The sequence below is a fragment of the Lates calcarifer genome, linkage group LG24 (genome assembly GCF_001640805.2).
Source record: "Lates calcarifer isolate ASB-BC8 linkage group LG24, TLL_Latcal_v3, whole genome shotgun sequence".
NCBI classification, from domain to species: Eukaryota; Metazoa; Chordata; class Actinopteri; family Centropomidae; genus Lates; species Lates calcarifer.
The window spans coordinates 11,246,756-11,259,466 of NC_066856.1; the positions used below are offsets into that span (position 1 = coordinate 11,246,756).

At 42.1% G+C, this 12,711-nt stretch overlaps 1 protein-coding gene across 1 annotated transcript in view; it reads right to left on the bottom strand.

The window, feature by feature from the left end:
• The window catches only part of prex2 (phosphatidylinositol-3,4,5-trisphosphate-dependent Rac exchange factor 2), an 87,771-nt gene extending 75,804 nt beyond the window's left edge, over window positions 1-11,967 (bottom strand). The window contains exon 1 of the mRNA XM_018673650.2: window positions 11,518-11,967. Within this exon, the coding sequence (XP_018529166.1) occupies window positions 11,518-11,655 (138 nt within the window). The 5' untranslated portion in view covers window positions 11,656-11,967. The remainder of the gene's footprint in view (window positions 1-11,517) is intronic.
• Between the last annotated feature and the right edge of the window lie 744 nt (window positions 11,968-12,711).

Genomic DNA, 12,711 nt, shown 5'->3' on the forward strand with positions numbered 1-12,711 from the left:
GAGATGAATCACACCAGAGGAGTTTGGCAAAAACAGAGAGCACTTGCTTCCTCAAACAGCTAACAGTGATATAACACAGGGACAATGATGGACATTCTTGTGCTTCAAAATAAAGTGTGTGTGCGGTATATTTGCCAAGCAGTTGTGACAAAGAAAGGCCGCAGTGAATGTGAAGCGAGCGGGTGAAGAAAGTGCATGTCGTTCATCACGTTACACAGCCACACACCCTGCAGGACGGGCTGCGATGGGAATACAAAGCCCCACCCAGAAAGGAAAAGAGCGATAAACAGATCCAAAAGAGCAAAACGATGCAGCAAATTGCTCTGACTGAAAAAAAAGAAAGAAAAAATAAAAACCTATCTAGCTGCTCCCATGGAGCAGAAATTAGTCTGAATCAAGTACAAAGCCACCCTCGAACATCTGTTTATGCATTCAAGTTAAAACCATCGGAGGAGTGGGCAGGAACATGGGATCCTTTTGATGTATTACATGCAAAACAGACATTTTGGGTCCCTGTAGATCGATTGGTTCAACTGTAGAACATCCTGCTCTCTCTGAAATTACAAGTGGTAAAAGAAGGAAAAAACTTTAAGTGCAACAACACATCTGTCAGCACAATTTTAAGAACTTATTCTGTTACCAAAGTTCAACTGCTTTTGCTGTAATGAGGGATCTATTGCTCACAATTGAAAAAGGTCCAATGTGAGTCCATTGGCACTAAACCCAGTATAAACTCAGGAAGAATGAATAGGCCTTTCTCAGACTCTATTGGACAAACTGTCTCTTTTGTCCACCAATGATTCACTGGTCTGCTCTGTTGTCACAATTGAAGAGATGGCAAACAAACCTATAAAGTTCACGCACACAACTTCCTTACCACTTTATGTTATATACAGACGCAAATGTAGAGGGATATCACTACACACATGTACAACCCGCAATCAATGAAAGAATCCCTCTCTTGTTAACAAATAAAAAATAGGAAACAAAGGCCATTCAACGCCGGAGATGGAGACACAAACAACAGCTTCCACATGACAAAGCCCACTGGAGTGAATCACTAGACTGTGAAGGTATGCTCATTAATGTCACAGTCTTTTTGAGTGTGTGTGTGTTTGTGCATGTGAGTTTCTTTGTCATATCTGTCCTCCAGGATGGCAGAGTACAAAGCAAAGCGCTGTGATAACAGTTAAAGGACAGCAGGTAACAGGTGCGCCAGCAGCTCGGCACCCTGAGGCAAGCTCTGGAAACACCTGAGTCTCAGGATTTGACTGTGTGTGTGTGTGTGCTGCTGAGAAAATGAGAGAGCAGAAGAAACAGATAGAGAAAAGGTAGGCAGAATAAACAGAAAGAGTAATGTAGAGGAAGTACAAAGAGAAAGGAAGAGAGGAAAAAAGAAAGCCTTGTTTTGCCTTCTTAACATGGCAACCCTGTAGGGAGGATATGGCACCTTTACCGTGCTTCCTGGTTAAAGGAACTGTTTTTAAACCGGAATTCAACATTACAGGGTTAAATCTCCTGCGCAGAGGCCTCCTGTACACACACCTATGCACAAACACTGAATTCCTGGCAAGCAAAAACTGAACTTCCCCCCAAAAGAAGTACTGACAAGAGACAAATAGAGTCAGGCTCTGATATTGAGCGCACACTGGGGAACATCCAAAAAGAGAGAATAGGATCTTTGTAGTAATTCTCTTTCATGAGCCACTCCCCTCCTGTCTTCAACAGGTCCTGATGACACCTCCAGACATCACCCTGGGCTTCCCATCTCTGACTAGTTTTTCCCAAACTGGCCTGTTTCTCTCCACTGGGAGTGTGCACAGGAAACAGACAGTATAAATACAGTTGGGAATGTTAATATGTCTATCTCGGGAGCAGCTATTAGGGCTCATCTGCACAGCTCAGTGCTGGATCTCTGGTTTTAATTAACAGCAGAGAACATAGTGAGCATTCATTTCACAGGATCCTCTACTGAACAAAAGTCCATTTGTTTAAGGAGCACTTGTTCGCTGTCATTTTAAAATTTAGGCAGAGCACCAGAAGACTTCCAAAAATAAATATGATACTGTAGATGAAGAGGCTTCTTTCAAGACAACAGGAGATAGTTCTTGGAAACCCATTTGAAAGTTTATTGTTTTTTGGAAATGCTAGTTTTGTGAAAAATACAGGAAAAAAAAATCAGGCTTGTAAAAAAAACACATTTTGATCAACCAGGCAATGTACTTTGATGCATTTCCAAGAATTGACTATTTTTATGAAGGGTAAAGAAAAAAAAAATCTTTCTCTTTGAAGTTATTCTTGTACTTTCACTGACCCCGGCACCAGAGGAGTTTCAAAAACAGCTGGAATGAAGCAATTTATCTAATGAATATGTCTGTGTCCAATGTCTGCACCAGACTCCTGCTGAGCTCGGAGCGTGGTTGACACCGGAGTGAAATGAGCACACAAGCATAAAATGCTGCTCACGGCCATGTCCGTCTAACTGAATATCTGTTGGACTGTGGGTCTGTTCAATTTCACCTGTCATGGTGCTGTAAATGGTGGGCATCTTCAGTATATTAGCAAGATCTTTTGACTTGTGAAATTGGATATTAAACAGTGCGATGACAGGCTTCCAGTAGCTGAGCGTTAGTCTTCAGAGACCAAGCCCGGCGTGCATCCCCAATTTCTATGTGCGGCCAAGCAAACCATCACCCACTGACAGCTGGCAATTCCCATCAGAGCCACACACCAGCATCCTGTATTGATCTTGGAGATGACTAAGCAGAATCACCAGTCTCCAAGACTGTAGCGCACTCCAAAGCGTGACTGTCACACACACCCAGATAGTTCATTTGATCACCGTTTCAGGCTTCCAAATTGTCTGCTGGATGTCTCCACCCCCACACCCCCTGCCATCTATTTCAACAGGACTGGCAAGAAAAAAGGAAACCTCCAGCGCCAGCCTCTCTCACACATGACAGGACCGGACACTGTTGATGGAGAATTGAATGACTACCCTGCCAGTGTCTCCCCTTCTCTTGTGCCCCCCCTCAACAAGCACAACTGTGAGCATGCTTACAAACACGCCCTCCAGCCAGGGTTCTGCTCATCATCGTGCCTTCTTTTTGTCTGTGAACTGACAGAGCAGGAGGCACCAGGCCAACATGGCTGCTTCAGATCAGTACAGGCCCCAGCATTATTTTGCACACTTTCTCTTCCAAATAAGCAAAGATGGAAACTATGTCTGACTGAACAGTCACTCATTTTACAGTAATAAAGTAACTTTTTGCATATATTTTCTAGTCTAGTCTAACTTTTTGTTGTTATTTCTAAAGTAGTTTACTGCTAGAGCAAATATCACAGGCATGACTAAGTAAAAATGTTGTGGACCTTCAATAAACATCAGAAATAAGACTTCATTTTGTAATTTAAATTGTTAACAATCAAAGCAGTTGCTCTCCTTCTTAAAAAACCGTGATTGGATTTGCTGGTTTGGATCTGTCTAGTTGACAATGCCAGCACTGTGATACACGAAGTAATATATTTGCATTCATTTTAGCTGATAGGCCAAAAACACTGTTACTTCATACCAGCAAAAGTATCATGTAAAAATGTTACAGTGTACCTCAGTGCTACATAATCTGTCTGAAAAACTGGTATGAATATGTGGAAATGTATGGACTGTAGCTTTAAAGCTGCTCTAATCAATATTTTACATTAATTAATATTCAATCATTATGTGTATGAAAATGGTCACCCTGACTGATGAAACCACAAATGATTTCCTTCATAAGATTTCCTATTGTAAAGGCCAATTTAAGCTTTAAAAGTGGAAAGCAGAGGCTTACTCATTTTCTATCCTTCAAACAGGGTTCAGCCCACAGTATTAGAGTCAGAGATAAATAGTTTCAGAGACTGAAAATAAAACAAAAAGAGAAAGGCAGACAGACATGAAAAGGATGTCTGCAGACAGAGCATGCTTACAGACAGAGAGACACTTGTCCAACTCTGAGAGCTTCTATAGCAAATCCTATTCAAGTTCTTAATTAAATAATTTAGAGTGAAGTGGAATTTCCCATCATGTCTGGCTGGGCGGCTGTGGATGTTTATGGATTCTGAGCCCAGAAATGCAGGATGGACAGAGACATGAATGACACGGAAAGTGTGAGTTTAAACCACTGAGGAAACACGCACACTTGTCTAGACATCTTCAGTGGACACTTCATGAAAAATGGTTTGAAAATGAAGAGACAGCTGCGGCACAGAGTTTGTGGGACACTTCATGATACCAAACCACATGACTGGGAATTTAATATTAAAGGCAATAAATTTAGTTGGGCTAATGAGCAAAAATACCAATGTTTAATTGGTTTGTAAACATATTGTCATTTTTTCCAACTACGTCATCCAAAATTATGGCATTAGTGAAGCTGATTTGAGAGTGGTAAACTGACACTACAGGCATACTGATTTGAACAGGCATGTGTGCATGTGTGTGTGTTCCCTGGCCTGCAGCAGAGCATGCCAGCTAAAACACAGGCCCCCTTGTGACGATGACCCCTTCACACTGCATGTACGTCCTGACAAGTGTCTACCAGAGTCCTTCCACTTTTTTACTGGTCGCACGTAAGCACCATGTGACCAGGCAGCTGGCACTGGCCAAATCAAAGGCAGCCTTCTCCTTTGAAAGGGCAGAGGGACTGCACCACCACTGCCTCCTGAGCTGAAGCCACACGACAGATTCAACGCAGGGGTCATTGCATCCATGTTGCATATGCAATGAAGCCCCATGTTGCCAAGTGTGGGCATCTGTGGTAAAAACTCTGCGTGAGTGTGTGTGTGTGTGTGTGTGTGTGTGTGTGTTGAGCAGGAAACACACAGCACAATGTAAAGATGGGGAGGGCCAGGAAGGAAGGAAATCCTGCTTGAAAAATGGCCTCTGAGACAAAAGCAAAAGAACCCTCTCCAGTGTAAGACCCCTCTAGAGGGACTTCACACTGACAGAGAGAGGCTGCACACGACTGTAACCAAACTCTTATCAATGAAGTCACAGACTAGGCAAGACCTGACTAGACTATAGGAAAAGAAGTTTTTCCCTAATTTATATTCAACTTGTAGCTGCAGCAACACACTCACACAGGTAGAGCTGAGAGTTGGTGGAAATGTTTTGATACTAATGCCGTCACAATCCCTGACTTTCCGTACCAGAGGGATACTTATTTAATACCTCAACATTAAAAAAATCACAGACAGAGTCAGATGAGATTATCAGTAAGACTCCCTGTATCTGCATAGTAAATACAAACCTACAGCCAGCAGCCAGTTAGCCTAGCTTAGCACTAAGACTTGAAATAGCATAGTCTTGTCATTCTCAGTGCTTCTTTTTTTTTCATTATGATCTTAGACTTAATTGTTGTGTTTGAGTTTTTTTCCCCACACAGTACATACTCATTGTCATTCTCAGTGCATCTCTCCTCTTCTCAGCTTGGTATGATTTCAAATGAATTCTTGAATTATTTTGTTAATAAATATTCCTGAATAATACAGTTGTTTGTCAAATTTTATTTGGCATTAACTGAAAATAAGTGTTTACGGTGTGATAAGAGTGATAACATGTTATAGAGGCATTTGTGTGTGGATATGAATACAGGTGTGCCTCGAGATTTTGGCTTGTCCATTGGTGTGCCCTGAACACAAAAAGTTTGAAAATCACTGAGCTAAGCTGACCAGCTTACAACATAAAACAGTTCAAACTCTCCAGACTCTCCAGGCTTTCAGTTTACATTTTGGTCAACACCCAAAAGGAATGAGGTTCAATACCAAGCAAAGGTCAAAAATCTCAGAAAATACCTTTTAAATCAAACTGCACTGGCTTTCAGTATTACATCTCTCACTGAACACTGAAAAATTCAATATTTCTAGTAATTCAACAACTTGTCATTCTGTAGGCATGCATGTTACTGAATATTCTCCAATGGTAATCACATTTGGTACATCTAGGAAATTGCTAAATCTTTTTTTTTTTTTCAAAAGATGAATGGATAAAATATTGAAATGCGTGCAAAACACAACAGCTCCCAAAGCAGCATTGCTCAATGGGAAGATGAAGGATTATCCCACTCAGTGTTTTAATTGATATGGGACTCAAGGTTGACGCAAAAATCTCTGCAGGAGAAGGCTGTCGCCAAGCTAATCCTCACTATCATTTATCTTCAGCCTGACTAAAAGACATAAGATAGGGTGGTAAACAGGTTTCTGCACAAATGTACTGCACAATGCATGTATTAGTACTGCACATTAAAAGGGTACAAAATAAACAGCAACAGTATGGCCAATCAGAGGGAGAATGCATTTACACTACACACATCAGGAATGCAGACTATGACAAATCACAAGTAATGGAGAAGTGACCCTAGCAAACAAGGCATAAAATGCAGGCCCCCTGTGTAGTGGCAGTGGTGTGAAATTGAAATGCAAGTGAGCCACTTAATCAGTTCAGGGGCCTCACACTGGGGACAGACACAAGAGAGAAACTGCCTGTATTCTCAAAGAGGAGAGACTGACCGAATCCAATTAAAAAGAGTCAAGGAGAAAACATCTCAACTCTCTATCTTTGCTTCCATTTCTTTCTTCTGCTCCACAAACAAAAAAAACAACAACACAGTATTCACAGAAGAGTTTAGTCTATGCACCTGGAAAAGGACAGAGTTAAGGCAGATCTGAATTTCACTTGGCCTCTATAGGAAGTTTCTGCAGATGATTCTGCTCTGTGATGAGTCCAGTTCTAGCCTGATGGGATCATAACAAACTTTCATGTAGAAAACACACTTCATGACAACCCTGCATCCAAAATGAGAGGCAGCAAAAGATACTGGCGGTATCTGAAAGGATGCTGAGGAAGGGAGGCAGGTGTGGAACAAATAACAGTACAATGGGGTGATCATCAAGTCCAAATAAAGACTAAAAGAAGTAATTAAGAAATAAAGAAAAAAGCAATCAGGCTGGAAACAGCAGTCTGCGTGAATACAAAGCTCTCTGTAGAATCTCTTATCACCAAATCCAGCCCATTATAGAGACAAACTAATGTCAGCCTCAGTAAATGGCCGTTGGCAGGCTCGCCGCACTGAGTGCTCGCCCCTCAGCCTCAAAACCACCCAATCCCAGCTCACAAGCATCATGTGAGCACTCATTGAATATGCCCTATCTTATCTGATCTGGCACTTTAAAACGCTCTTTAAAATAGCTTAGCAGAATATGCACAAGGGGCTGCATCATGTGGTGTCAGTCTGATTACACTAACATAAACAACTTTTGCTTTTGCCCTCTGACCCAGCATCTCCTCCTACTCCTACTCCTACAAATCCAGACAACAGCTCTTAACATTTCTGGCCTCTGACCCTTAAAACTAATAATGATTGGTAAGCTGCTCAACATGTGACACTTCTCCAGAATTTTATGCTATCTGTCAATGACAAGCATGTTAATCTAGACTGAAAATACTAACAAGATTCTGGTACTAACACAAAAATAAAATGAATAGTGAAAAATAGTGATATCTTAAATTTTATTTTGAACCTGGTAAACCCATATTTTTAAGCATGAATACAACATGCATCCATATATCGTCTGATACTGGACACACAGACACACACAAGGCTGGAGTGGTGATTGTTTGCACATATTTGTTTGTGTGTTTTCATCAAATCAGGACACACTGACCATCAGCATCTTAAGTTCCTGTTTCCATTGGAACACAGGAGGGAGCTGGATGTTGGCGTGAAGTCTACAGATTAACAGACAGGAAAAGGGGTAGGAACAAGAGGTCGTGACCTATTGGGGTGATCAGCTGCCTGTCCAGAGGGTATGAACCTTCTCCAACCTGACCTCCTTCAGGACTGCTCATTGGTCATATGTTACAAGCCAAAAGGGAAAGTTTTTGGCCCAGCAGTCCGGGCCAACGTGACCGTCCTGGCCAAGATGTAAACAAATCCAAATCCAGAAAGAGAGAGAGAGAGGGGGAGAGAGAGATGTGGAGCCTCTATATACAAACACACAGATACAAGGTTCAGTTGAACACCTGGGTTCCTAAGAGACACTAAATGCTCCTTTTGAGCAGCTGCTTTCTCCATTAGGCTTGATTTCCCACTTCCTGCAGCCATTTTCAGTGAAGAGACAGGCCTCTGACTTTAAGTGACCACCAACATGTCTGTTGACCAACAAATTTTACACTTAAAGCCAAGGGAATATAACAAGGGCAATCATATCAGTATGTGGCTGTATTTAAAAAATACAGATGCTATAGATGCAATGTACAGTATTTCTTGAATTTCATCCCTTAATAATGAATAGATTTCTTACAAGGATGACAATATCTACACTACTACAATGTTTCAACCCACATTTTTTTCACTTCAATTTATGCAAGGGATTAAAAATGTTTTAAACATTACACTCAGTGGTTGCTTCATAGTTCAACAGGCTTTTGTTGGGGAGAGGAAGGCAGCAGCTGAGGGACCACTTAATGCACTGCAAAGCTCTTTGCAGCTAATCTATATTAAGTTAACTTGTGTCTCAGATCTCCCTCCAGAACCAGGACATGAAAGGTTTCCTCCATTGTTCATTCTTGCATTTTCTCTCCTAAGTGTTTATCATGTGAGCAAACAGCTTTCAATGTCTCTGTATCAACAGTGAACAATGGCAGAGACTCAGCAAAGTATTTCAACTGACAGTGTGGCTAAAAAAACTGCAGAAATGCAAGGAGCTCATTAGAATGACTGTTTACATTATGTCTTGACTTGTTCCTCTCATTGAGGCATTTCTAAGAATGACTGTCATTTTATTGGCTCGAAGCTGTCCAAGATAAACACCAGTGTCCACCTCCGCCCACTATCTCCAGCTATAATTGTTCATTATGTAAGACAGGCCTGAGATATTTCAGCCAGCTTCCCTAGAGCCTATCTATCACTACCAGACTACCGTGGAAGTTTAGCATATGGTGTGTAAAAGGTGACGCTTTAACATGAAGAAAGTCCATTTTCAAATTTCCAGTAACAACACCTTTAAGATGCGATCTGCATATTTTCCCACGAGAGCTTCGGTAAAGCCACACAATAGGCTTGAACTGTCCTGGGACAAATTGCTCTAATCATCCTTGTTCTCAGTGTTGTTTTCCACTACCTTAATAGTAAAGTATGTGTGAGGTGCATTGTGTTTGGGTCCCACGGATCAGCAGCAACAATCTCTGCTCCGCAGTTCAACTTCGGCTACCGACCGGAGCCTCATTGTTCCCCAGCATTTCCTAGCCTCGGAGGAATTCCTCCTCCAGGAAATATGGTTTACAAGAGAAGGCACCAAGCCCAGCAACTTACAGAGACCACCCCCACCCCTACCCTTCACCCGCCTGGCAATATCTCCTCTGTGATCTGCTCTACCCTTTTTCCCTTTCACCCCTCTAGCCAATATCCCGTCTCTCCCTGCTGGTGCTGGGAGCCCCCTGGATTATCTCACCAGGGAGTCGCACAGAGGGTGGTGGGCGGGCGGGGGTGGGCTAGATTGTCCTCCGTTCTGACCTCTAGACACACAGACACTTGCATGGTCCGTAACCGGTTCTAGCGCAACAGCAAGAGTTTGTGTGTGATCAGATGAAAGTCTTCAATATGACCCCTCTCCCCAGTAGGGATGTCTTTGATCATCCTGAGCATCATCCACACTGCTCCCCAGGACCTCCCAGATGATAAGACAGTAGATAATAGTGACGCTTTGTCTTTTCCTTTCACTTTCTGTCTTTTTTATCACCCACCTCTGTAGATATGACACGCAGCTAAACCAACAGTGACTATCTTTCTATCTGTCAGATCTCAATCTAAAGCTCCCATCCCTGCATTCCCAACCAGAACAAAGTTTCCTTGTAAGGATCAGTCACTTCTGAAATGAATCCCAGTTCCAGCACCACGGGGAGATAGAGGAGGGGGTGGCTTGCATTCCCCAAAACCCCCACCACCAGGACAGAGGACACATTCCCTCATGTAATCGCCTTCGCCATTTCTCCAGTGATGCCACTTCTAAGAAAGGAGCTCCATCCCCTCCCTGCCCTGGTCCCTCTGCCCTCCATTGGAAACATCTGGGTGGTGTGGATGGGGGTGGGGTGCGAGGGGTGACTGGGAAATAGCACTTGTAATGACATACAACACAGTGCCCCTTCGACCTAGCTTTTATGCAAAGTTCCCATTGCACTGTGAAGCTGAAACTGCTGAGAAAATATGGTGAAAGCCATCAAGCTATCCAAAACCCACAGTCAAAACCAAATCATATTAGTGTACTTTCATTTTTAACAGCCTCAATAGCCAGATTTCTTTGTCAAATGAGGCAGTTACAATACTTGATGACCACTACAATGCAAGATAGGAAAACATGGAACACAAGATGGGAACACAACAGGGAACATTTCCAGAGTTTCACTTCCATCATGCCTTTGAGGTTGGGTGTCATTTTACATAATACCATTAAACTGACAGCACATCACTCCTGAGTTGCAGCAGCCGAGCGTTAGGCTCAGTGCGCGGCTGGAGACGGCGCTGCCAGCTGAGCGCCAGCTCCAGCAGTTTTCATGTGAGTCCACCTGTGCCGTCCTTGGCAGAACTCCCTCCCTTCTGAATTTGATCAAAAGTTGGCAGAGGCAGCAGCAAACTGCACTCTCCTGTGTTTTCTATGCTGTGTGGCAAGTGGGGGAGTAAAAGTAATGCTGCAAACGCCTGGGTGTGACAAAGACACAGTAAGCTGAGATCCAAATGCCAACATACAAGTTTTTCTAATGACTCTGGCTAATTTTGTTTCTTTAGTTTTATGTTTTCAATTTGATCTGTAATAATTGTAGAGGTAGTAACAACAATCTGGGCTGATGCACTTTAACCTCAAGAAGTTTACCACAATTAGACTATTCTTAACTGGTGAAAAACATAAAGATCAGGTCATTTCTAAGAGGAACATTGATTGTGACAGAAAATATTTGATTCTGGTGACATTTGTGGTTTATCTGCCTGTTGTTTACCACCATATGACTCTGTTAGACAAAATGATCTTGTGCGCCAAATGGCTTAAATGTCTGTCTGATCTGCTTTTGCCAGACAAACCACTAACAGCCTATGGGAAGAAGATTAATCATCACACTGGCTGTGCAGGAACTAAAGCTGTCCCATGCCCCTTTTGTCACTGTTCTTCCAATTTCACACTTGCATTCTAAAAAGTTAATATCTCCATCAAAGGGATGGGTTCACAAAGTATCACAGCTCAAAAGGTTGCTTCATAGGTTTGACATCCTGTTCACATCAGTAAAAGTAACAGTTGCATACAGGGGAGTTTGCACAGATTGTTAACATGTAACACTCAATGGACGGGTTGTTGCTCTGGAGCCTGATGCACCATGCATACTAAGCAGGGTGGCTGTTTTTGTTTGTTTGTGTGCTTTTTTGTGTCATTTCCTTGGGAAAAATGTGCACTTGTGTGACATCTCTGCATAAAATGATGCACAAAACTCACCGAGAGAAACTCTAGTGTTCCAACATAATCCCGTTCAGTCTTTAAAAGTTCATTTAGGACGCACACTCGTAACCGGAGCTGTTTTTCCAAATCCTTCCCGCTTTCAGCTCTGTGCTCAGTCCTGCTCTCCTCAGTCATTGTGAGTAAATAAATGCAAACTTTTATTTTCTTCGGCAGTTCGGAGTTTCGCGCATCACACAACAGGTTTCAGTTGTGATGGTGTAAAGTTTGCAGCATGGTTCGAAAGTGGAGGAGGAACCGGTCTTTGCACTTAAAGTCCACGACAAGTACAAAAAAGCCGAAATGCTGGAAGAAAACGCTTTAAAATTACGTAAAAGCAAAGAAAGTAAAACAACAACGCGAGGCAGTTTCCCACAGAGCGTAAGTGCAGAACAACTGGACACCAGCTATAAAGTTGAGTCCATGTGACTCCTAAAATCTTCATCCTAATCCTGCCTCCCACTGCCTTTAATGTGGAGGACCAGAGTCAAGGCAGCAGCAATACGCGCTAAATTTTCGGTTTTAGCCTTCAAAATAAAAGTGCTGCAACAGGTTTTAGTAAAACTTTAATTTACAGGTTTAACCAGATAGTTTTCATTATCATATCTACAGTCTACGAAAAAAATTAACTACCTGTTAAAACTTCTGAAAATCATCCAATGCCAACTCTGGCTGAACTGCTACTTTACAACATTTTTTTTTTACACTTTTCCCCCTCTTAAATTGAAGGAAAAACTATTGTACTTCTCTTATTATTTTTAACTTATCCCCAGTTCGCTTGACAATACTGAATCCTGGACAGGACAGGAAAGGGCTCACTGACTTTTACCCTGTAAATTCCCTTTAAATTAGACTTCACGCAAATCAGATCATAAACCTGAGATAGCATAACTTAAGAGAAAATCACAAAACAATCTATTAAATATAAGATGAGGGAGAAAAAAAGACAGCAGAGCAGCACAGACTGCAGTTTCACTCCATTTAACAAATTTTCACTCAATTTCACTCCACTGAAATTGATGGAGTGAGATAATGGAGGGAAATAAAGTGTTCCTCACCTAGAACCCCCTGCTTTGGAAGCATGCCTGCTACTGCTGAGCACAAGCTGAAAACAGAGTGAGTGCCACTGCCATAGTTAACCATGCAAAAGAATTATGTTGTATTACTTTAATTACTTTAATTGCTTTCTTTCTC